The sequence below is a fragment of the Heptranchias perlo genome, chromosome 1 (genome assembly GCF_035084215.1).
Source record: "Heptranchias perlo isolate sHepPer1 chromosome 1, sHepPer1.hap1, whole genome shotgun sequence".
Lineage (NCBI taxonomy): Eukaryota > Metazoa > Chordata > Chondrichthyes > Hexanchiformes > Hexanchidae > Heptranchias > Heptranchias perlo.
Genome location: NC_090325.1, coordinates 53,231,763 through 53,257,303, shown reverse-complemented (window position 1 = coordinate 53,257,303; position 25,541 = coordinate 53,231,763). Strand labels below are relative to the sequence as shown.

General features: G+C 42.1%; 1 protein-coding gene across 4 annotated transcripts in view; it reads right to left on the bottom strand.

Annotated features, from left to right (window-relative positions):
* npr3 (natriuretic peptide receptor 3) overlaps positions 1 to 24,132 on the bottom strand; it is an 81,041-nt gene extending 56,909 nt beyond the window's left edge. For 3 of the 4 annotated variants that reach the window (XM_067985225.1, XM_067985234.1, XM_067985244.1), the window contains exons 1-2: positions 23,122 to 24,131; positions 4,794 to 4,916 (exon numbers count right to left, since the gene is read on the bottom strand). In XM_067985225.1, the coding sequence (XP_067841326.1) occupies positions 4,794 to 4,916; positions 23,122 to 23,770 (772 nt within the window). In that variant the 5' untranslated portion in view covers positions 23,771 to 24,131. Of the gene's footprint in view, positions 1 to 4,793; positions 4,917 to 23,121 lie in introns of all 4 variants that reach the window. The other variant, XM_067985217.1, reaches the window with a different exon arrangement.
* Between the last annotated feature and the right edge of the window lie 1,409 nt (positions 24,133 to 25,541).

The following is a 25,541-nucleotide window of genomic DNA, read 5'->3' as shown; positions in this document are numbered from 1 at the left end:
TTGCCCAGAGTGCATTAGCAGTGCAAATCCAGGAAACTCGCAGATGCTGTCACTGGCCCTCTGACATATGCAAATGAGGTCAGTGGGGACTTGGCGGGCAGATCGTGGGCCAGTTTTCAGGCTCAGACTCGGCACTGCACGAGTTTTGATGGAAGTTGGTCCTCGTGCCTCATTAACAAACTCAGCACAAGCTGCTGCTGCTGGTCGCGCCTCCATAAGCAGCTCGCCCGAGCAAAGACATCAATGTAGGGCCACCCGACTCGCCGGCAGCAGCCCTCAGTTAAATGTCAGGAAGGGGCATTGGAGCAGACTACAGGGGGACGAACGCGACTCCTGTGGAGTCAGGGGAGAACTCCTGCTCCCCCTGGCTTTACAGGATGGGATTTTTAACAACAAAAAAATGTAATCACTTATCTGGAGCCACAGGGACCGCTAGAGAATCCTGAGCGGGGCAGGGCACGACGTCTGCCCCCTCATCACTGATGAGTTTCTCAAAGGGGTCGTTCAACAGGCGGTATGCCCTTTATTTAGATGTTTAAGGGGCCTATCACAGGACTCCTAAAATAAGGGCCACATGAATTTAGCAGTGGGCCCAATACCTGCACAGTTTGGGCACAGGCCAACCCATTGCTAAACTGGTATGTTTTGGACCCGTTTTGTGCCTGAAAAATGGGTGCAGTGCATACCAATTTCAACCCTGACGAAGGGATCGAGACAGCTTCTCGGGTATCTGGTACTGAGGTTCAGGAAAAGATGATAGGCATCACATATACTAGCTGGACATTAATGGAATGAAAACCTTTCCTATTCATAAAATGGAGGGGGTTGTCATATTGAGCTTTGAGTGCCACCTGCATTCCGTCAATTGTTTCCTGTACAAGTGGGAATCCTGCCAGACTGAAGAACTGGATGGCTCTCACTCTTCTTTCTGCTTCCTTTGGGAAGGATGTGAATTGCACAGTCTTCCTGAAGGGCGCATCAGTGATCTCCCTGATGCAGTGGTGAGAATCTGTGGAGTTGTACTCCAGCATGAGTCAGTATCTTCAAGAGAGGGTGGATGGGGGTCGGAGCCTGATTAATGTGGCAAAGATCACTTGATCCTGGCTGGAAGGTTCCGGACACAAAGAAATTCAAGGCAGTGGTGACCCCTTGACTGGTACTAACAACGTTGTTCTCTTGGTGGAACATTTTCAGCCAGCTGTTGACACATTCGGTGGGGACTGATGGTCAGAAAAGTCTAAGTAAAACCTTCTTTGTCTGTAGACCCAGTGAGTTGATGTGAGCATGTAGGGAAGAGATGCTTTCTGTGAAGCCTGACTCAAAAGCCTCTTCCATATCTTCATTCAACAGAATATGGGTGTTCCCATTAAGATGATCAATAGAGTCCAGGAGAAATATATCCCACTAAAAAGCAAGAACGCACTAGCCAGTAATGACACACCATGGGTGAGTAAGAAATAGGGGCAAAATTGATACTAAAGAAAAAGGCAAAAACGAAGTACGTAGACAACAAAGGAAAGGATGACAAAAGGGAATATGAAAAGGTTAGGAAAGAAGTCAAAAAAACAATTAGAAAGGCAAAAAGAAACCACAAAATTAAATTATCAAGGAATATAAAAAAAAGTACAGTATTCAACAGATGCATAAATAACAAAAGAAAAATCAGGATCGGGATAGGGCTACTATTGGATACACACGATAAACTCACAGGCAATGACAACAAAATGGCAGAAATATTAAATAATTACTTTGCCTCCATATTTACCAGGGAGACAAATATGGTGGGCATGACATTAGAAGAAAAGATCAAAAAAAGGTGCAAAGACATTTAAGATAGAATTTTTAAATGAATATTTTGTCTCCGTATTCACAAAGGAAAGGGATGATCTGGACATGGCAGTTAAAGAGGAGAGGTGTGAAATATCGGATAAGGTAAACATAACTAGAGAGGAAGTACTAGAGGGACTGGAATCCTTGAAAGTTGATAAGTCACCAGCGCCGGATGGATTGTTTCCTAGGCTATTGAAGGAAGCCAGGGAGGAAATAGCAGAAGCTCTGAGGATCATTTTCCAATCCTCACGAGATACAGGGGAGGTACCGGAGGACTGGAAGACTGCAAACATAGTAACATTGTTTAAAAAGGGTACGAGGGAAAGGCCGAGGGATAGGCCGGTCAGTCTTACCTCGGTGGTGGGCAAACTATTAGAATCAATACTGAGAGATAGGATAAACTGTCACTTGGAAAGGCAAGGTTTAATCAGGGATAGTCAGCATGGATTTGTTCAGGGAAGGTCATGCCTTACAAATCTGATTAAATTCTTTGAGGAAGTGACAAAGAGGATTGATAAGGATAGTGCAGCGGATGTTGTCTACATGGATTTTAGTAAGGCATTTGACAAGGTCCCACATGGCAGACTGGTCAGAAAGGTAAAAGCCCATGGGATACAGGGAAATGTGGTGAATTGGATCCAAATTTGGCTCAGTAACAGAAAACAAAGGGTAAAAGTCGATGGATATCTTTGCGAATGGAAATCCGTTTCCAGTGGTGTGCCACAGGGCTCAGTGTTGGGTCCCTTGCTGTTTGTGGTATATATTAATGATTTGGACTTGAATGCAGGGGGCATGATTGGCAAATTTGCAGACAACACAAAAATTGGCCATATAGTTGATAGTGAGGAGGATAGCTGTAGACTCCAAGAAGATATCAATAGGTTGGTAGAGTGGGCGAAAAAGTGGCAAAAATGGTTGTTCAACCCGAAGAAGTGTGAGGCAATGCACTTAGGGAAGGCAAATAGTAAAATGGAATACGCAGTAAACGGGAATATATTGAGAGGGGTAGAGGAAGTGAGAGACCTTGGAGTGCATATGCACAGGTCCCTGAAGGTGCCAGTACAGGTAGATAAGGTTGTGAAGAAGGCATACGGAATGCTCTCCGTTATTAGACGAGGTATAGAATACAAAAGCAGGGATGTAATGATGGAACTGTATAAAATGTTGGTAAGGCCACAGCTGGAGTATTGTGCGCAGTTCTGATCACCACATTACAGGAAGGACGTAATTGCTCTGGTGAGAGTGCAGAGAAGATTTACAAGAATGTTGCCAGGGCTTGAAAATTGCAGCTACGAGGAGAGATTGGATCGGCTGGGGTTGTTTTCCTTGGAGCAGAGGAGGCTGAGGGGTGACTTGATTGAGGTGTACAAAATTATGAGGGGCCCAGATAGAGTAGACAGGAAGTACCTGTTCCCCTAGCGGAGAGTTCAAGAACTAGAGGACATAGATTTAAGCTGATTGGCGGAAGGATTAGAGGGGACATGGGGATAAACTTTTTTACCCAGAGGGTGGTGGGTGTATGGAATTCGCTGCCCGAATTGGTGGTAGAGGCAGGGACCCTCAACTCTTTTAAAAAGTACCTGGACCTGCACCTAAAGTGCTGTAAGCTGCAGGGCTACGGACCGGGTGCTGGAAGGTGGGATTAGAATGGGCACCTGGTTGTTCTTCCAGCCGGTGCGGACACGATGGGCCGAATGGCTCCTTTCTGTGCTGTATCTTTTATTTTGGTATTATGGTTATAGAAAGGGGGGAGATAATTGATAAACTAATCAAACTTAGAGAGGATAAAACCCCAGGTCCGAATGGATTCCATCAGCACATACCAAAAGAGGTTAGGGAGGAGGTAGCAGAGGCACTATTACATATGTACAAAAATTCATTAGAAAAGGGAATAGTCCCAGAGGACTGGCAGACAGCTAACGTGATGAGTCACTAACAAATCCAATAGGGAATTCAGGAGAAACTTCTTCACCCAGAGAGTGGTAAGAATGTGGAATTCACTACCACAAGGAGTAGTTGAGGCGACTAGCCTGGATGTATTTAAGGGGAAGCTAGATAAACACAAGGGAGAAGGGAATAGAAGGATATGTTGCTGGGGTTAGATGAAGAAGGGTGGGAGGAGGCTCATGTGGAGCATAAACACCGGCATGGACCTGTTGTGTCAAACGGCCTGTTTCTGTGCTGTACATTCTATGCAAGATATCCATGTCCCCAATTCAAAGCAATACTTTGACCAGAGATGAGTACAACTAGCAGAAAAATTCCTCACTGAACCTCCAAATTACTAAAGAGATTGAAATACAGGCAAAGTAACATCAGCCTTTAGTAGCAACACACAAAATGACCTCCTCAATGTGATATCTGCCTCAGCCACACTGTACTGTAACTCCTATCACCACTTATGTAAGTGTTGGCAATTATTTAGGGTTGGCCTGGGGCTAAGGTTAGTGGAAGTAGATTGGAGGGATTAGCCATACATCCTTGACCTCATTTACATGAGGTGAATTGGGCTCCCAGTGGTCATTAAAGGAGCCTAGTGCTTTTTTTTAGATAATTCGGGTGCAGATTTTTTGCAGTGAATTTGAGGCATTCGCCTCACAAAGCCTATTCTACTCCATTAATCACCCCAAATCTTCCCCAAAATGGGTGGTAGTTCGAGGGAAAATTCAGGCATCATTGTCTAGATTCACACATAATGAAAGGCCATTTGGGCAATATATTAGAGGGCAGCACCCATACCTAAGCATTGCTCTATGTTTTCAGGAGAGAAGAGGAGCAAACTGGAGAGGGAATAAAACAAAATGTACACTGTAATTTTTTTTTAACATGAGTTGCTTATCTTTGAGGAGTCAGTGCTATATCACGATAAGGAGAATAACGAGAGTTGAATTATTACTGCAAATCATTAACACTGTGGATTTATTCTAAAACAGTGAACTTCTTGGGGAAAATATAATATATACCATATAGGCTGCTGTTGAAGAGTTCGATGTTGAAGAATACATAGTCTCCATTGGTCATTTCCTGGCGGTGCGCTGCAAGCATGATTTTCCGGATGGTGTGACTACTTGCACACATGATCACAACTGGAGAAAAAGCAAAGCATCTCTTTAGAAAAGGGAAAAGCACAAATTTAGTATTGCTATATCTTTAAAACAAGCATCTAATGAATGAACACCCACCCCATCCTCTGCTGACAAGACTGACTCATGCTAGGGTGCAGTTCTACAGATGCTGACAGCCCTCCGGTACCTTACCCAAGTGACCATTCTTCACGTGAGAATGTTGATGGGGAGTGCTGGCAAGCTATTCAACCAAGGCAGTCATCACAGCCAAGCCTGATCTTGTTCCCTTCTAATGTATGTGCATGCTCACTTTTCAGTGACGATCATTGAATACTGATCAGGAGTCAGAAAACTAACTTTTGTCCACTGCCTAGCCCAAGGTACACTGTGGCCAAACGCCAACCCAACTGAGATCAACGAACTTAGCAGAGGTCAGGAATTGAACCTCAGGATCCTGGTCCATATGTAATCATTGTAATGTCAGCACAAAAGGAGGATGTTCGGCCCATCATGCCTGTTCTAGCTTTACTTTGGAGCTACCTATTCTAATCCCATTTCCCTACTGTAACCTCTAACATTTTTCTTTTTCAAATGTTTTTCCAATAACCTCTTAAATGTTTTAATTGACTTGGCTTCAGCAGCCACTTGTGGGAATGCATTCCATTTTCTAATAACCCTTTACATGAACAAAGGATTCTTACAACATCTCATTTATGGTGCTAGCGCCAAGCCTAATGTTATGTATTACACTGGTCAGTGCATTTACCCAATCAGACAGGATACTGAATGAACTTCTAACCTCATGTTTTGTCTTTTATTTCCTGATTTCTCTTCCATACTGTAATTTCAAGTAAAATACATTTCATAACAAGACTAACTAAATGCAAAGTATTAACTACAAATAGTGCATGTCTTGTGAATATTTTGTCATCTTTGGTATATGGAAGCACGCAGCTGTTTGAACAATATGTACACCTCAAGGAAAGAAGCCTTTGTGAAAAGACTATTCATCAAAGTTTTGTTTTAGATAATGCATAAGAACATTAGTTGTTTTTCAGACTGAAGGGAAGTTTACAGTTGTGTCCCCCAGGGGTCAGTATTAGGACCACTGCTCTTTTTGATATATATTAATGACCTGGACTTGGGTATGGAGGGTATAATTTTAAAGTTTGCAGATGACACGAAACTTGGAAATGTAGTAAACAATGTGGAGGATAGTTACAGACTTCAGGAAGATATAGACAGACAGGTGAAACGGGCAGACACATAGCAGATGAAATTTAACGCCAAGCAGTGTGAAGTGATACATTTTGGTAGGAAGAATGAGGAGAGGCAATATAAACTAAATGGTACAATTTTAAAGGGGCTGTCGGAACAGAGAGACCTGGAGGTGTATGTACACAAATCTTCAAAGGTGGCAGGACAAGTTGAGAAGGTTTTTAAAAAAGCATATGGGATCCTGGGCTTTATTAATAGAGGCATAGAGTACAGACAAGTGCCAGGCAATGACCATCTCCAACAAGAGAGTGTCTAACCACCCCCCCTTGACATTCAACGGCATTACCATTGCCAAATCGCCCACCATCAACATCCTGGGGGTTACCATTGACCAGAAACTTAACTGGACGAGCCATATAAATACTGTGGCTACAAGAGCAGGTCAGAGGCTGGGTATTCTGTGGCGAGTGACTCACCTCCTGATTCCCCAAAGCCTTTCCAAAATCTACAAGGCATAAGTCAGGAGTGTGATGGAATACTCTCCACTTGCCTGGATGAGTGCAGCTCCAACAACACTCAAGAAGCTTGACACCATCCAGGACAAAGCAGCCCACTTGATTGGCACCCCATCCACCACCCTAAATATTCACTCCCTTCACCACCGGCGCACAGTGGCTGCAGTGTGTATCATCCACAGGATGCACTGCAGCAACTTGCCAAGGCTTCTTCGACAGCACCTCCCAAACCTCTACCACCTGGAAGGACAAGAGCAGCAAGCACATGGGAACATCACCACCTGCACGTTCCCCCCCAAGTCACACACCATCCCGTCTTGGAAATATATCGCCGTTCCTTCATCGTCGCTGGGTCAAAATCCTGGAACTCCCTTCCTAACAGCACTGTGGGAGAACCTTCACCACACGGACTGCAGTGGTTCAAGAAGGCGGCTCACCACCTTCTCAAGGGCAATTAGGGATGGGCAATAAATGCTGGCCTTGCCAGCGACGCCCACATCCCATGAACGATTAAAAAAAACAAAAACAAGGAAATTATGCTAAACCTTTATAAAACACTGGTAAGGTGTCAACTGGAGCATTGTGTTCAATTCTGGGCATCACACTTTAGGAGGATGTCAAGGCCTTAGAGAGGGTGCAGAAGAGATTTAGTGGAATGGTACCAAGGATGAGGGACTTCAGTTATGTGGAGAGACTGGAGAAGCTGGGGTTATTCTCCTTAGAACAGAGAAGGTTAAGGGGATATTTGATAGAGGTGTTCAAAATCATGAACAGTTTTGATACAGTAAATAAGGAAAAACTGTTTCCAGTGGCAGAAGGGTCGGTAACCAAAGGACACAGATTTAAGGTGATCGGCAGAAGAGCCAAAGGTGATATGAGTAAAGAGTTTTTTGAAACAGTGAGTTGTAATGATCTGGAATGCACTGCCTGAAAGAGTGGTGGAAGCAGATTCAATAGTAATTTTCAAAAGGGAATTAGATAAATCCTTGAAGGTAAAACATTTACAGGGCTATGGGGAAAGAGAAGGGGAATGTGATTAATTGGATTGCTCTTTCAAAGAGCACGCACAGGCATGATGGGCCGAATGGCCTCCTGCTGGCTGTACCTACTATGATACAATGATGTGAAAGCGAGAAACAAGCACAGGCCATTCAACTCATCGAGCCAGATCCTTCCCCAGCCTGGTGCAATCTATCTTATGGACAGTTATCTGAACTATTACGGAAAAATGGAAATAAATACTCCCTGATGGCCAAAGTTGATCAAGTAAAACTTCAGAACTTTCATCCATCCTCATATTTCCACAATGCATTCCTCCTGCTGTCCTCCAGATAACCCTTGAACTAAACCCGTAAACCAGATCACACTAAACTAATTTCAAATTATGTGAAATGAGATTAATTTCACATGTGCACTTTCAGAAAATGGACCTGAAACTAGGATCGTGTATTATATAAGTGTAAATTTTGTACAAAACTGCATTATATATTCTGCATATTTTAAGCTATCACTGCTTCATTTTTTTGCAGAACACCTGATCTGATGATGTAGATTGAACTGTGTACAGTTTTGGTCTCCTTACCAAAGGAAGGATGTACTTGCCTTAAGAGGGAGTACAACGAAGGTTCACTAGATTCCTGGGATGAGAGAGTTGTCCTATGAGGAGAGATTCTGTAGAATGGGCCTATATTCTCTGGAGTTGAGAAGAATGAGAGGTGATCTCATTGAAATGTATAAAATTCTTAGTGGGCTTGACAGGGTAGATGCTGAGAGGCTGTTTCCCCTGGCTGGAGAATCTAGAACCAGGGGTCATAGTCTCAAGATAAGGGGTCGGTCATTTAGAACCGAGATGAGGAAAGATTTCTTCGCTTAGAGGGTTGTGAAATCTTTGGAATTCTGTACCCCAGAGGGCTGTGGATGTTCAGTCATTGAGTGTATTCAAGATTGAGATCGATAGATTTTTGGACACTAAGGGAATCAAAGGATATGGGGATAAGGCGGGAAACTGGAGTTGAGATAGAAAATCAGCCATGATCTTATTGAATGGTGGAGCAGGCTTGAGGGGCCCTATGGCCTACTCCTGTTCCTATTTCTTATATTCTTATGAACTATAGCATCATGAAAACACATTGTATGCAACAACAACAGTGACTACACTTCAAAAAATACTTAATTGGCTGTAAACCACTTTGGGACATCCCGAGATCGTGAAAGACGCTGTAGAAATGCAAGTTCTTTCCTTTCCTTTAACACAACAAAAATGAAGCACTGCTGGTCTGGCTCCTTTCCCTTCTCAGTAAAAATAAAGCAATTTTAAGATACAAATTCACCACCTCTTATATGGGACATCCCTGGGACAACAATAACAATTTGCATTTACACAGTGCCCTTAGTATCCAAAAATTATCCCAAAATAGATCAAATAAGTGAAAATAGACACAAAGTTAGCAGTGGCAAAGTCACAATGGGATGACTGGTCTCCTTCTTCACTGTATCATTCTATTGAGTGGAAAAGAAGGAAAACAGAATGGATTTAAGAGACGGAGCTAAAAAAGTCTATTAGACTTTTGAAAGTAAGGAGGGGAAAAGTAAAGGGGAGCCATTTTAGGAGGAAGTTTCAGAAGGCAGGGGAAAGATGGCTAAAAGAGCAATTGCCAATGGTGGAGCAAAAATGGGGGTGTGAAGTGTCAGGGGAGCAAAATGGGCAAGCAGGATCATAAGGCTGCAGGAGATCACTGAGATAGGGAAAGACAAGGCTATGGAGGTATTTGAAGTTGATGATTAGGATCCTGAAGTTGATTCATAGAGGCATGGCGAGCCACTGAAGCCTGGCAAGGACCAGGGATAATGAAATTTACACCCTTATATAGAGGAATAGTACAAAACATAGGTAAAAACAGCAACTTCATTGTCTCCCCTCTTTGCAATGATATAAATGAAAAATGTAACAGCCAAAGCAATAACAATGGCCTCGATATTAGCCCCCCTCATGACGGGCGGGGGGGGGGGGTTCTGGTGAAAAGTGAAATCCGCGTAACAGACCCCAACCCACCACGCACGAGTCCACCGCCATTTTTACAGCAGCAGATATCGGGGCGTCCGAGTGTCCTGCTGTGGAGAGGCGGGACACTTATTAACATATCTAAATCGGACGCCTACAGTGCAATTGGGAACCTAATTTGAAGTTAACCGCTGCTGAATGGGTTTCCCAGGGTAACTCAGCAGTGAAATGGAGGAGGGAGCTGCCGGCTACCCAAGGTAAGTGGCTCATTCAACATTCCTTGTGGGCCAGGAGGAGCAGCAGTGACCCCCCACCCACCCGGGCCCTCAAGGAAGCTATGGCCTCCTCCAGCCCTGGACTCCAGCCTCCCCCACCCCTCCCGATTGCCGACCTCCCCCCCAACCCCCTCCCTCCCGCTGGTTGACATCTTCCCCCTCCGGATTGCCAATCTTCCCCCTGCTTCCGATTGCCGGGGACCATTCCCAAGGGTCTCCGGCTGCAGCCTCCTGTTGCTAGTGTTCCCTCCTGCCCGCTGGCCAGACTGTCCATCTGGTTAGCTGCTGAGTGGGAGGCGGAGCTAAAGATGTTAATGAGGTCCTGTCATTAAGATTTGCAGGACCTCCGCATCCCCAACCTTGCCAGCACCCTCTCCTGCCTCCCTGTAAATATTGGGGCCCATACCTTTTCTTACATCGATAGCACAATGGAAAAATTGTGTAACAGCTTGGACCTGTTTCTGAGTAACAGCGAGAGGTTGGATGATTGTGTGCTAAATCATGGCTGTTTTTGATGAAAACAATTCCTATTTCATTCCTTTCATATATTAAACATCTAAATCTCTTCAGATTTTGACTAGGTAAAACTAAAACAGATTTATTGCATTGAGCGATAAAATTAAATATCTTTGTTCAGCTGCCTATCATATTGAGCAATACTGTTTGCAAACATATGGTAGCAATCTAGAAATCTAAAAATCATTTCACATGAACAAGTTAAAGGGTCTTGTAATCATAGAAGCACCTCCCACAGACACTAGTAAAATTATTCATTTGTTGTAATAACCTTATCAGTGAAATATATTTGGATGTTCTGAGGCTGTGAAAGGTGCTATATAAATGCAAGTTCTTTCTTTCTTTCCTGATCTTCTGTCATAGAACACATATGCCTCACCTGTCACAATCATTTTGCTAGGTCAAAACCCTGGAACTCCATACCTAACAGCACTGTGGGAGAACCTTCACCACATGGACTGGAGCAATTCAAGAAGGCAGCTCATCACCACCTTCTCAAGGGCAATAAATGCTGGCCTTGCCAGCGATGCCCACATCTCATGAACGAATTTGCCATAACATATTCTGTTACTCATGCACATCAATGTTTCTTATTACTTTGTGTATCCAACTGATAGCCAACAATTGTCTTGCCAATTCCATACAGTTTGTTTTCAGGCCATGCATATACAGTACGATAGATAAATTGGTTTTGTACTGGAACCAAGAAAATTATATTTCTTTACTATTTGATCTGGTACAATCGACCCTAAGACTCCTGACTCCTTCTCATTTCTGGCATCATCAGTCTATATGTTTTACTCCAGAGCGTCAACATGAGAGAGTCACAACATTAAGTCTGAGGGAGAGCATTTCCTATCAAGGGCATGAAGTTTCACCACAGTGAAAAGATTTAACTGTAAACTGGCATTACTACAATATAGTTTAGAGCACAGAATTAGTCATGTTTTTAAATCTTCTTAAGGGTTACCCTACCCAAGTTTCCAGTACTCCTGGATCCTAAGACCTTATAAGGACCAGTCAAATAATAACAAGCCTGCCCATCAACAGACCTTCAACATTAGAGAATACAATTTAAATATAGTACTACAGGAAAGGTACGCAACCTTTCCAACACCAGATGCCCCTCCAAAGCTAAGTTTGCTTGTAACAGTGGTGCATGCATAGATAGCCATGTCATGTCATCTTTTCCTTCAACACTCTACTGCCTAACGTGGAGCAGTTGATACCCTATGCTCTAAAGCACAAGCTGTACCTGATAGCATACATGACTAGTTTCAAGTATTTAATCTTTAAGAGACAATATAAGATGATGGAGCAGGTATAATGACAGAGTTGGGGTGAAATTCGTCTTGGGCAGTAGTGAATCGGCAAACCATTTTACACTCCACCTGGTTTTCTTTTCTATTAAAATCAGGCAGAATGTGAATAAGCTGCGATTCGCAATCACTCGTTTTACACTCCCACCCAAGATGAATTTCACCCCTAATATTGGTCCACGTTGAGGACCAAAAAAGGCAGCAATTTCTTCATATATTTCATAACAAGGATCATGCATTTATTTTGCATTTGCACTTCGGTGCTGCACTGTCAGAGGTGCCGTCTTTCAGATGAGGCATTAAACTGAGGCCCCCTCTGCCCTCGAAGGTGGACATAAAAGATCTTATGGCACTATCCAAAGAAGAGCAGGGCAGTTCTCCCAGTGTCCTGGCCAATACATACCCTTCAACCAACACCAGCAAAATATATTATCTTGCCATTTATCTCATTGATGTTTTTGGGACTTTGCTGAGTGCAAATCGGTTGGCATGTTTGCCTACACAACAGTGACTACACAACCAAAGTAATACATTTAGCTATAAAGTGCTTCAGGACATCCTGAGGATGTAATAAGGCATTTTATAACTGCAAGTTCTTTCTTTATTTTTACATAGCACCTTACTGCATCTCTCAGGGCTTCACAAAACATTACATATACAATGAATTACTTTGAAGCGGGCTCACTGTTGCTATGTAACCGATCAGAGCAGCCATTTTGCACAGAAAGTCCGAAAAATAGCAATTAAGAATCTATTTTTAACTCCTGCAATGTGTTCAATTTGTGCCATGTGATAGTTAATGTTCACCTGAATAGGTAGATGAGGCCTTGGTTTAATGTCTCATCTGAAGGACTGCACCTCTGATAATGCAACACTTTTTCTGCACTGTACTGAAGTGTCAGCCTATATTATGTGCTCAAGTCCTGCAGTGAGATTTGAAACCAGAACCTTTTGACTGAACCAAACTGACATAATAATACTAAGGAAAGCAAAAAGCTCTCCACCATTATGAACCTCAACAAAACAAAAATGGAAAAAGGACAGTGTAAAATGGAACTCCCGAGGCATCCCCTTTCTGCTTGGAGTGATACTGTGGCATTAAGACAAGGAAGATCCCAGGTATGATTCTTGGGTCTCTGCTGAGTTAGCACAGGCTTTCTGAATAAGATAGTTTGTGAGGAACACAGTGGAAGACAATCAATTAGAGCATTGGAGAAAGCAAGCCTTGAGTGGACTGTGGTTTCAGAAGCAGTGGGGAAGAGGTAGGGGCAGAGGTGTAACAGTTTTAGAGGTGGAGGAAAACAGTCTTAGTAACAGATCAGATGTGGGGAAGGAACTGCTAGGGGTCAAACAGTACACCAATGTTCCACACCTCTGGACTTAAATGGCAGCCAGTGAAGTTGATGCAGTCATGGCCAGAGCCGTGTGGATGGTGGTGGAAGCCTAAGAGAATGGCTCTTGTTTCTCTGACATTTTACTGGTGAAAATATCAGTTCCCATCTTAACATTGGTCAGACAATGAGAGATTGTAGCAATGGCTGTGAGTTCTCTGGAGGACACAAAGATAGAGCTGGGTGTCATTGGCATACATGTGGAAGCTAATCCCGTGCTTCCAAACAATGTCACTAGAAGTTGCCAGTAAATCAGAGATTTACTAATTCCAAAGATGACTATTTGGGAACCTGTTTAGAACGACCCAAGAAAAATTCTGTGACGCCAAGGGGGAATTTTTAAAGTGTAGTCATGGTTACATAGAATGTACGGCACAAAAACGGGCCATTTGGCCCAACAGGTCTATGCCAGTGTTTATGCTCCACACGAGCCTCCTCCTTCCCTACTTCATCCAACCCTATCAGCCATGATCTAATGAATGGTGAAGCAGGCTCAAGGGGCCGTATGGCCTACTCCTGCTCCTATTTCTTATGTTGTTATTTCTTTCTATTCCCTTCTCCCTCATATGTTTATCTAGCTTCCCCTTAAATGAAACTATGCCATGTTCAGTTCCATTCGCAACCCCTCAGATAATGAAACAGTCCATGCCCGCATGCAGCAAGACCTGGACAACATCCAGGCTTGGGCTGATAAGTGGCAAGTAACATTCGCGCCAGACAAGTGCCAGGCAATGACCATCTCCAACAAGAGTGAATCTAACCACCTCCCCATGACATTCAATGGCATTACCATCGCCGAATCCCCCACCATCAACATCCTGGGGGTCACCATTGACCAGAAACTTAACTGGACCAGCCATATAAATACTGTGGCTACAAGAGCAGGTTAGAGGCTGGGCATTCTGCGGCGAGTGACTCAACTCCTGACTCCCCAAAGCCTTTCCACCATCTACAAGGCACAAGTCAGGAGTGTGATGGAATACTGTCCACTTGCCTGGATGAGTGCAGCTCCAACAACACTCAAGAAGCTCGACACCATCCAGGACAAAGCAGCCCGCTTGATTGGCACCCCATCCACCACCCTAAACATTCACCACTGGCGCACTGTGGCTGCAGTGTGTACCATCCACAGGATGCACTGCAGCAACTCGCCAAGGCTTCTTCGACAGCACCTCCCAAACCCGCGACCTCTACCACCTAGAAGGACAAGGGCAGCAGGCCCATGGAAACAACACCACCTGCACGTTCCCCTCCGAGTCACACGCCATCCCGACTTGGAAATGTATCGCCGTTCCTTCATCGTCACTGGGTCAAAATCCTGGAGCTCCCTTCCTGACAGCGCTGTGGGAGAATCTTCACCACACGTACTGCAACGGTTCAAGAAGGCGGCTCACCACCACCTTCTCAAGGGCAATTAGGGATAGGCAATAAATGCTGGCCTTGCCAGCAACACCCACATCCCAAGAGCGAATAAAAAAAAAGTGGCCCTCAATTACTCCTTGTGGTAGCGAGTTCCACGTTCTAACCACTAACTGGGTAAAGAAGTTTCTCCTGAATTCCCTATTGGATTTATTTGTGATTATTTCATATTTATGGCCCCTAGTTCTGGTCTGCCCCTTGAGTGGAAACATCTTCTCTACGTCTACCCTCTCAAACTTTTCCATAATCTTAAAGACCTCTATCAGGTCACCCTTCAGTCTTCTCTTTTCTAGAGTAAAGAGCCCCAGCCGGCTTAATCTTTCCCGATAGGGATAACCTCTCAGTTCTGGTATCATCCTAGTAAATCTTTTTTGCACCGTCTCCAGTACCTCGATAACCTTTTTAATATGGAGATCAGAACTGTTCACAATACTCCAAGTGTGGTCTAACCTTGGTTCTATACAAGTTTTACATAACTTCTCTGCTTTTCAATTGTAATATAGGAAACATTAAGTATGCTAAGGAGCAAAGGAATTAATATTTCATGACACTTACAGATGTAATGCTTTTCTATAATGCTCACAGATATAATGCTTTTTGGTTACAGACCTGCTCTGCTGAATGGATCCCAATCATTAATTTTGGCCTTTCACCATTATTCAGATGACAAGGAAAAACTATGACCAAACCAGAATTAGCACTATAATTGTTAGCGCTTTATATGTGAATATGGTGCTTCAAATACAGACTGACATTTATAATGCTGATTTACTTTAATTCCAACTCCTCCAGTAATGGATCTGTCCTGATTTTATTTCAATCCAACAGCTCTGTACGAATTTATTTTCATGCTCACAACTTAATTTATGCTTCATTTTTGTTATGGTAGCTCTGTTAATGCATCCACATTGATTTTACACTGACAGCTCTTCCAACCCCACCCCCAATACTAATTAAATTTCTTGTTGCCAGCTTCTGATGAAACACTTACTGTTGCAGGTACCTCACTCCTAAGCACCATATTATAGCAAAGGTCCACAGGTATATATCATGAAGAGTACTGAAGTGACAATTAGGACATGTTTATCCTTAAGTTACTTACCTACAGAAACAACTTAGATGAACAGATTCACCCGGTTATCAAACTCACCCTTTTTTGTTCATATCTTGCCCCTGTATTACAGTAGAGTAAAACTATTTCTAATTTTTTTATTGCGAAACCAAGGTGGGGGCTGATGAATGCCCAAGAATGGGGTCATGTCAAAGGAAGGATTAATATCCACAAATATCTTGGGTTAGATGGCTTCAATGCTACAATCCTCAAAGAACTAAAGTAGGGAATTAGTTATACTTTGGTTAACATTTTTCAAAGTTCTATAAATATGGAGCAGTATGACAAATATAGTTCCAATATTCAAAACAGAGTAATGTGTGAACCTGGTGATTACGGGCTAGCTAGTCTAACATCCATGTGATAAAAATGCTTGAGAACATTCTATGGGATACTATGTGAGCATTTAAAGAACATTTAAAGAGCATTTAAACCTACTGGTGTTCTTTAAAGGGGCAACTAAGCTAGTGGATGAGGGTAATCCAGTAGATGCAGTCTACTTGGATTTTCAAAAGGCATTTGGCAAAGTTCCTCGTATGAGGCTAGCAAGGAAGCTTAAAACTCATAGAATAGTTGACAAATTATTTAGATGGATTGAGAATTGGCTTGGCAACAGGAGGTGTTGATAAATGGAAAGTGCTGCACCTGGGGGAAAGTAATCAGTGGTGTTTCACAGTGACCTATTGTGCGATCTCAGCTATTTACAATATTTGTGAATGCTGTGGAACAGGGTGTCTGTAGCAGTCCTATAAAATTGGCTGATAATGCAAAGTAGAATGGAGATTGACTATGTGTAGATAGATTTGGATCAATTTCATGGATAAGCTGAAGCTGGTAGGTGGATTGTCATGTGGATAACATATGCATATAGGAAAAGTTAACAGTAAACATGAAAGGGTCTTATTTTACATCTTTGTTGGCAGTGGGTTGAAAAGGAAAAAGATTTGGGAGTAATCATTGGTCACACTCACAAAGCATTTGGTCAGTGTGAGGAAGTTACTAAGCTGGAAGGAAGGAATAGGGGTGTACCTGGAGGGCATTGGACTAGAAATAAGGACAAGTTATACCGACATTGCAGATTAATGATGAGGCCATTTCTGGAGTATGGTGTATAGTTTTGATCACTCCAGTCGTAACAGGATCTGGATGCATTAGAAAAGGGTTCAGAGAAGAATGGTCAGGATGCCTCCAGAAATTATGAGGCTAAATGATAAAGAAAGGTGCAAGTAGCTAAATCTATTTTTTCTAGAGAAATGAATGAGGGAAGGCATAATACAAATCTTTAAAATAATGAAAGGTGCAGATAAGGTGGAAGTAAACAACAAGCTATTTATCTTGGACATGAGTAGAGGACACCAGTACAACATTCACAAGTGTCAATCAAGGTTAAAGATTAGGAAAAAAATCCTGCAAGATTGTCAATATGTGGAACTAGTTCCCAGAGACAGTGGCTAATTTGGCACTTTTAAAAAAAGAACTGGATCAACACCTGAGATACTTAACAACACTGCTTAATTTTTTTCCGGGATGAAGGAAATTAATGCTCTCTAAGGTAGGAGACCAACAAATGGTTTGAAGGGAGGTCCATGATAGAATAATCATACATGCGGTCTGGGTGGTGCAGGCTTGTTTGGCTGAATGGCCTTTTCTAGCTTTGAATTTTCTTGAAATTTACATATTATGATTTATGCAAATTGTTAGGCAATTGCGATCCTATTTTAGGGCCACAATGGGAGCTGAAGTTTAGTTTTGCATGGATCATATGTGATTGCCTCGCGATCATTATATATGATCTGTATCTGTTGAAGTGGAAGTCAGTAGTGTGGATGACCGTGGTCTTGGGAGTTTCATTGATAATTTGCAGCATTTGGGGGTCAACCGTCCTTACCTCTGTTTAAGAGTAGTGTGGTTTTCTAATCTCAACTACTCTCCAAAATCCAAAGATACATGGAGTGATCATTCCTTTCTGCTGTTTATGCATTGAACATAAACCATAGTTTCAAGAATGTGAACATGCACAAAGCTTATTCCTTTATTTGCACTTCACTAAGTCATTCCAACAGATAGCAACACAATATCATACATTTTAAAATGGGGCAACAGAATGCTTGAGATATTTTAAAGAATTTTTTTTAAGATTTATTGTATTTCAATATAGGATCTTCAGCTGGATATTCACCTAAAGGACATTTGTTAGACTAATAACTTAGGGTAATGGACACAGCTTCATCAGCTTCTAAATCATTAACAGTTTCATTAGACTTAGCCTGGGGCTGAGCTGACCACTTCGGTTGGAAGCTTCAGCCAAGAAAATCCTTCTGTACCATGGGAGGTGTACTCTAAATGTATACAGGGGGGGACACAAAGTAGGTAGAAGAGACCAAGAAAACAAAAGTGAAAGGATTACTTGTCATAGATATGGTATTCATCGTCAAATGAATGCCTCCTCTTAACAACTTCCTTCCCTCCGCCCCTAAAATCTTGCATTAAAGAGGATGTTTAATTTGGTTAAGGTAACTGAAAATTTCTAAACTGAGATTGATAGATTTTTGTTAGGCAAGGGCATTAAAGGATATGGAACCACGGCAGGTAAATGGAGTTAAGATGCAGATCAGCCATGATTTAATTGAATGGCGGAACAGTCTCGAGGGGCTGAATGGCCTACTCCTGTTCCTATGTACAGTTAAAGATGATCAAATATTCCATGGAAAATGATGTTTCCTGTGCTTCTGGGACCAAGGAAATGTCATCTGTGGAAAGAAACCAGCTTTGAATAGTGAACATAGAGGCATGGGGATAGATCTTTTGGATTTTATTTGGAGAAATTATGCATAACTTTCCACCAAAATAAACAGAAAGGAGTCCACAATAAGATCCCCAAATTCACTCTCTTCATATTAGTAATGAGATTGGCATGGCTCTGACTGAATAACTCTTCCTGGAGAATATCTTCCCAACAAGGCTGAACAATACAAAATACCTTGAATAAACCATTTGGTGAACCATTGTTTCATATTATTTGCACTTCCTTCCATTTGTGACTCAAGCTGGAAGTTACAAATTAGATTGACTAATGCATCCTAACATTCATATCTACAGCACCCAAGGTGGCAATATTGCCACAGTGATGGTGCTTTGTTATTAAGAAATCATTTCATTAGACAATGCTAAAATAGGGCTGAATTAGGATCATAGAATCATAGAATGATTGCGGCACAGAAGGAGGCCATTCAGCTCATCGAGCCCATGCCGGCTCTTTGTAAGAGCAATCCAGTTAGTCCCATTCCCCTGCTCTTTCCCCGTAGCCCTGCAATTTTTTTCCCTTTGAGTATTTATCCAATTCCTTTTTGAAAGCCATGATTGAATCTGCTTCCACCACCCCTTCAGGCAGCACTTTCCAGATCATAACTATTCGCTGTGTAAAATAGTTTTTTCTCATGTCACCTTTGGTTCTTTTGCCAAACACCTTAAATCTGTGTCCTCTGGTTCTCGACTCTTCTGCTAATGGGAACAATTTCTCTTTATTTACTTTATCTAAACCCATCATGATTTTGAACACTTCTATCAAATCTCCTCTTAACTTTCTCTGTTCCAAGAAGAACAACCCTAGCTTCTCCAGTATATCCACATAACTAAAGTCCTTCATCCCTGGAACCATTCCAGTAAATCTCTTCTGCACCCTCTCTAATGCCTTCACATCTTTCCTAAAATGCGGTGCCCAGAACTGGACACAATACTCCTGTTGTGGCCGAACCAGTGTTTTATAAAGGTTCATCATGACTTCCTTGCTTTTGTACTCTATGCCTCTATTTATAAAGCCCAGGATCGCACATGCTTTTTTAACCGCTTTCTCAACCTGCCCTGCCACCTTCAATGATTTGTGCACATATACCCCTAGGCCTCTATTTTCCTATACCCCTTTTAGAATTGTGCCCTTTAGTTTATATGTCTCTCCTCATTCTTCCTACCAAAATGTATCACCTCGCATTTTTCTGCGTTAAATTTCATCTGCCACTTGTCCGCCCATGCCACCAGCCTGTCTATATCCTCTTGAAGTCTATCACTATCCTCCTCACTGTTCACTACACTTCCAAGTTTTGTGTCATCCGCAAATTTGGAAATTGTGCCCTGTACACCAAGTCCAAGTCATCAATATATATCAAAAAGCTGTGGTCCTAGTACCGACCCCTGAGAACACCACTGTACACCTCCCTCCATTCCAAAAAGCAACAGTTCACCACTACTCTCTGTTTCCTGTTACTTAGCCAATTCTGTATCCATGCTGCTACTGCTCCTTTTATTCCATGGGCTTCAATGTTGATGACTATTATGCGGCACTTTATCAAACGCCTTTTGAAAGTCCATCTACACCACATCAACTGCATTTCCCTCATCAACCCTCGCTGTTACCTTATTAAAAGACTCTATCAAGCTGGTAAAACACGATTGAGCTTTAACAAATCCGTACTGGCTTTCCCTAATCAATCCACACTTGACCAAGTGACTGCTAATTCTGTCCCGGATTATCGTTTCTAAAAGTTTCCCCACCACCGAGGTTAAACTGACTGGCCTGTAGTTGTTGGGTTTGTCCTAACACCCTTTTTGAACAAGGGTGTAACATTTGCAATACTACTAATTTTGTGCAATAATGAAAGCACAAACTTCGTGTTAAAAAGACTTGCACATATGTAGCACCTTATTTTGTCTCAAAATACTTTGCATACAATTAATTACTTTGAAATTCAGCCACTGTTGTTATGTAGGCAAATGCAGTAGCCACAAACAGCAAAGGGATAAATGATACATTAATTTCTTTTTGCTGGCGTTTGTTGAGGCAGGAATGTTAACCAGAACACCAGGAGATCTTTAAATGGTGTCATGAAATTTTAATATCCACTTGATCAGACAGATGGAACATTAGTTCAACATTTCATCTAAAGGACTGCATCTCAGAGAATGCAACACTCCCTCAACAATGCACTTAAGTCCTAGAGTGGGACTTGAAACCAGAACCATCTGCCTCAGAGATGATAATGCTACCAACTGAGCCAATCAAAGCAAGAAACAACATTGACTTGAGGGCAATGAATAAAACAATGCAGATTGTTGGAGGTAGAAAGTGATGCACAACTTTGAATATTATATGTTAACCAGGCAGACCAAGCTTTAGGATTTTTTTTAATATTCATTCTCAAGATGTGGGCATCACTAGCAAGGCTGGCATTTATTTCCCATGCCTAGTTGCCTTTGATCAACTGACTGACTTGCTAGGCCACTTCAGAGGGCAGTTAAGAGTCAATCACATTGGTGTGGGATTTGAGTCACAGATAGGCCAGGCCACGTAAGGACAGCAGGTTTCCTTCCCTAAAGGAGATTAATGAACCAGTTAGGTATTTATGACAATCCAACAGCTTTGTGGTCACTTAACAAAATTAGGAGTCTGGGCAATAACTACCAATAGCTTTAAACTTTCATTAGCTAATACTTAAGAAATTAACAATATTTGGAACATAATAGTTTAAAATGTTTATTAAAGAAAAAGTCATGATTTCATCTTTGGCTTGGTTTGAGCTACATTAAGGAAATATACATTTTCAAAATTAAGTCACTGGATATTGAGGTTGGATGATACACAGTCCCAGTGTTGATACTCCTTTAAGCAATTGGACAATACCAGTATAGGAGGAGGTCTGAGTACTGTGAATTATGTTATTTAGTGCAGAGTTCACTGCAGAGAAAGAACAAAGCTAAAGGATTATGTAGTAGGGATGAACCTTTAAATGAATTTAGCTAGTTAGCTTAACGGAGGATACCGGTCCCTCGAGTATTTTACATTGTAGAAGCTACGCTGATGTTTAGTTGCTGTTCTCCTGTAAAGATGGGGAAACACTGAAAATTGACAATGCATTCTAAGTGACAAAGACTTACATTTTATGTTGATCACTGAAGTTAAAAGTGTGGCATTTTCTAAGTAAATGCCCTGACACATACTATAGCACTACCCAAGCACACATTCTCTCTGCCTACACACACCACCTGGACACTTCCCTCCCTTGTGGTCATTATTCTTTCCCAGCCTGGTAATTCCAATCCTGCTTTTCATCCTTACATTTCTCACCTTGTTTCTGTTTGTTTTTGTTTTACAATTATCCATGTACTGCCGATCCTGATCAGCCAAATCCTGCGAGTCGTGACTATCACAAGCTCCCGAAATAAGGGGCAACATTAAACGTTCTATTTGTTTTAATCAGATAAAATACACGGCGAGGTCAATATCACTCCAGTGAAGTAGATCCATGTTTACCTAATCTGTTACTACACCCACCTGCAACAGTTTTAGCAAGCAGTTTTTGTCACGTCATAGGGTCCTGCCGGTTTTACTATACGGCTAGTGAATTGCCTTGGTATCGATGAATTTCTGAATATGGATCTAACTATACCCTAAATCAGTCTGTTTCTGTCTATCGGGCTAGTTAAATGCTTTGTCAGATTTGATTTGTGATGCGATAGTAGCGTCTAGTGTTACCTCGCACGTTTTGCAGTGCTAACACTGTGCATACTGCGAATTGGAAAGGAACACCTTTAACAGGTTAGGTGTGGAGTTTGTTTTAAAGTACTTTTTGGCGAGGATTACAATTTTAATCCCTAGTTGCACAAATTGTAGGTTTCAAACTAAACACAGCTAAGATAATTGATGAATAAATATTAATGTATAACGTTTATCTGGAATAAGATGTAGGCCGAGATATCAAATCCGTCTACCGTTGATGTTCAGTAACTTTTGTGTGTGTAAAACGGTATGCGCACAGGTTCGTTTGGAGTAGGCAGTTTCAACAATGTCCTATTACTTTTCCCACACTCTTTTATATGACATCTCCGACATTCATTACACTAAACAAACCTGTCAAAACTATATTTACTTTGCAGATTATCTATTTGCTGTGTTGATAATGGAACCGCTTGACGACCCCGTCCCAACTGGTATTGAATCTTGCAGCACTCTCTGTCCTTTGTAATATTACACCTCAGGATTAGAACAGAAGGTAGGCGAACCGCTTCACCTTATCTACCAGGCTTTTCACAGATTTCCTGTAGATTACGCCTGTTCATTCCAATGGTTCTGTTAAATTGCTGTATATGTCAACCCCTGTTTCAATCGTGCTGCTCAAGTACCTGTGCGTATCCTTTTACCTAATCTGCCCTTTTATTTTGTACCTCAATATTTCTACACGCGCAGCTGTGCGATGGCCTGATCCGGTTTTACTTTTCTTTAAACATCTCCATGCTTATCTGTATGCACGTTACGTACTGTTTTATATAAGTACCTAAAGTTGGGTTATAACCTATTTCCAGAAAGTACACTTTTACCCAAAGTAATCTAACTCTTGTGAGGGTACAGTGGCAAGTTATGAAAAAAATAATGCATGGATTTTGCAAAGTTGTTCTAAAAAGTGCACTCACTCCTGGCATTCTCCTGGATCTCCTGCACGATGTGGTCGAACTGGTCCTCCTCATCATAGATACTAATTGAATGAATGTGATAGTCTTCACCAACGAAGGCGACATGGACCCCCTCTACAGTGAAGAAGCAGGTCCTCTCCTCAAAATCTTCGGCATAGACCAGGGCCACCCTCTTCCACCTGTAGCGTTGGAACATAGCCAAGAACATCTCGCCCATCTTGGAATAAGACGGGGAGACCCGCGTGAGGTAAGAGTACTCGGGGACTTTTTGGGCGAAGCCCGAGGCCAAGGGTCCGGCTGAAACCATGGGGATGTTCCAGTGGGACGCCAGCCTGGCGACGGGGGCAGCCGCATAGTCGCACACGGGACCCACGATCACATCGGGTTTCTGCAGCAAACTGATGTCCACCAGGTGAAAAAGAGCCTTGTTGCCACATTCAGAGTCCACGTACCGCACACTGAAGTTGAGCCTGGGCTGAGCCAGGTTCTGGATGGCGTAGTCTATGGCAGGTTTGATTCTGTTCATAGAGAACAGGTAGGAGCTCTCCACCGGCAGGAGCACCAGCACGCTGACGTCCACGGTACTACCAAGAGCTAAAAAAACCACCGTCGAATACAAGAAAACGCGACCGGTTGAAACAAATCGCATCTTTGGAAGCAGTTTTAGGGTTTTTTTTTGGTGCTTTCTCGAGGGCGGGATTGGGGAGAGAAAAGAAAAAAAAAGTTTGGGGGGAAAACTTTGCAAAAGTTGGGAGGAGATAGCTGTGGTCTGCTCTCTGAGCGCGACCGCTCACTGTGGAAAGGCTGATTGCTTTTCGTGTTGAGTATTGTAAAGCCGCCGTTTAAATAGTGTGTTAGCCAAGACTGTACCACAGGGAGCCACAGGGAGGAGGGCTTGATCTTCCAATTGGTTCCTTACGTCAGTCCTGATTCATCTCTCTGTTCAATATCGTTTTCACCGCATCATCATTTCTCACCCGTGGACAGTCCTACAATTAAAATGTTTGTTATTTAACTTCTGAGGGGGAAAAGGTTGCATTTCTCCTAGTGCAATTAACAGTTGCTGTCATGTTTGTTTCAGAGTAAAAAAAACGCTTCATTAATGAAAACTTCTTCAGTAAAGTTGCAAGAATTCTGAATATTTTAAGACGTTAAATACCAATCGGTCGCAGATTTCTCGTTTTATGTAAACCCAGCCCACTATTACCGACAGTCCTGCAATATCGATCACTTGAGAAGCACGCCGTCTGTCGACGTGTGTGGCACAGAGTGTCAGTCACCACAGCTCACTGCAAGCTTTTCCTCAGGCGACCTTTATATACTTGTTTCACATCCAACTCCTGCAAACAGATGGAATCTGCTATTTCTTCAGCTTAGATCTTGTATCCGTTACTATTCGTGTTCCAAAGGGGGTAATATGTTCAAGTGTGTTGAGTTTAAAGCGTGTCATTGCAAAAGGTGAAATTATTAACCCTTTTTGCAGAACTTGTGCACGACTGCGACAAGAGACACGTGCTGTCACCCAAAGAAAGGTTTACGTGACTGCACAAGAGCGCCAACTGCTGAAGGAAAGCGCTCTGCAGCATGTCATATAAAGGCGATTTGAACTAATAGATTTTTTTAAAAATAGTACAATATGCAAACGTAAAAAATAGACTTTCTCAGTCGGATACATTGCTTTCGTTTTACTATGTTAAAGGCGCTATATAAATTCATGTTGTTGGCAAACTAAAAGTAGATTTTAGTTAGGTCCTTAGCATACAAGTTGTGGGACTTTGGCGTTCACTTCCAGTGTTAGTGGTTGAGGCAGAAACTATGAGGGTGATTTTTTGCAGGGTTCTCCCACACATTAGCGGCAGACCCATGGAAACCCTGGAAAAATTGGGGTAGAGTTTCCGCTTTGGGTGCAATCGGTTATTGGGTGGAAATTGCACCTATAAGTTGTGCTGGATAGGTTACAGTTCAAGTTACTGCTAAAATTCATTTGCATAATCACAAACATAAAATCTTCCATGAACCAGCCTAATCCAGCAGCTTAATAGACCGTAATTGTTTTTTTTCTTTTCAATAAAAAAATATTCATTGATGTATTTAAGAGTGGTAACCTGGTGCAGTTTTATTAATACATCTGAAAATGGGTTTATCACAAAAAATAAGCATTTTTAATAAGAGTGTCTAATCCTCCACCTGTGAGTAACCTGATTTTAAATCATCACTGAAAACGACTTTAAAAAAACTATACTGAACCATTTACTTTCATTGGTGTACACTAGTCAGTTTCTTAGTAAATTAAATATTTTTTAATATGTAAAAATGTTTAAAAGTGTGCCTACTAGCATATGAGAACCTAAGAAAATAGCTTAATTTGAAGACCCTCCTCGAACGGGCGCAATTGGTGAAAACTCGCCATCTTCATTATT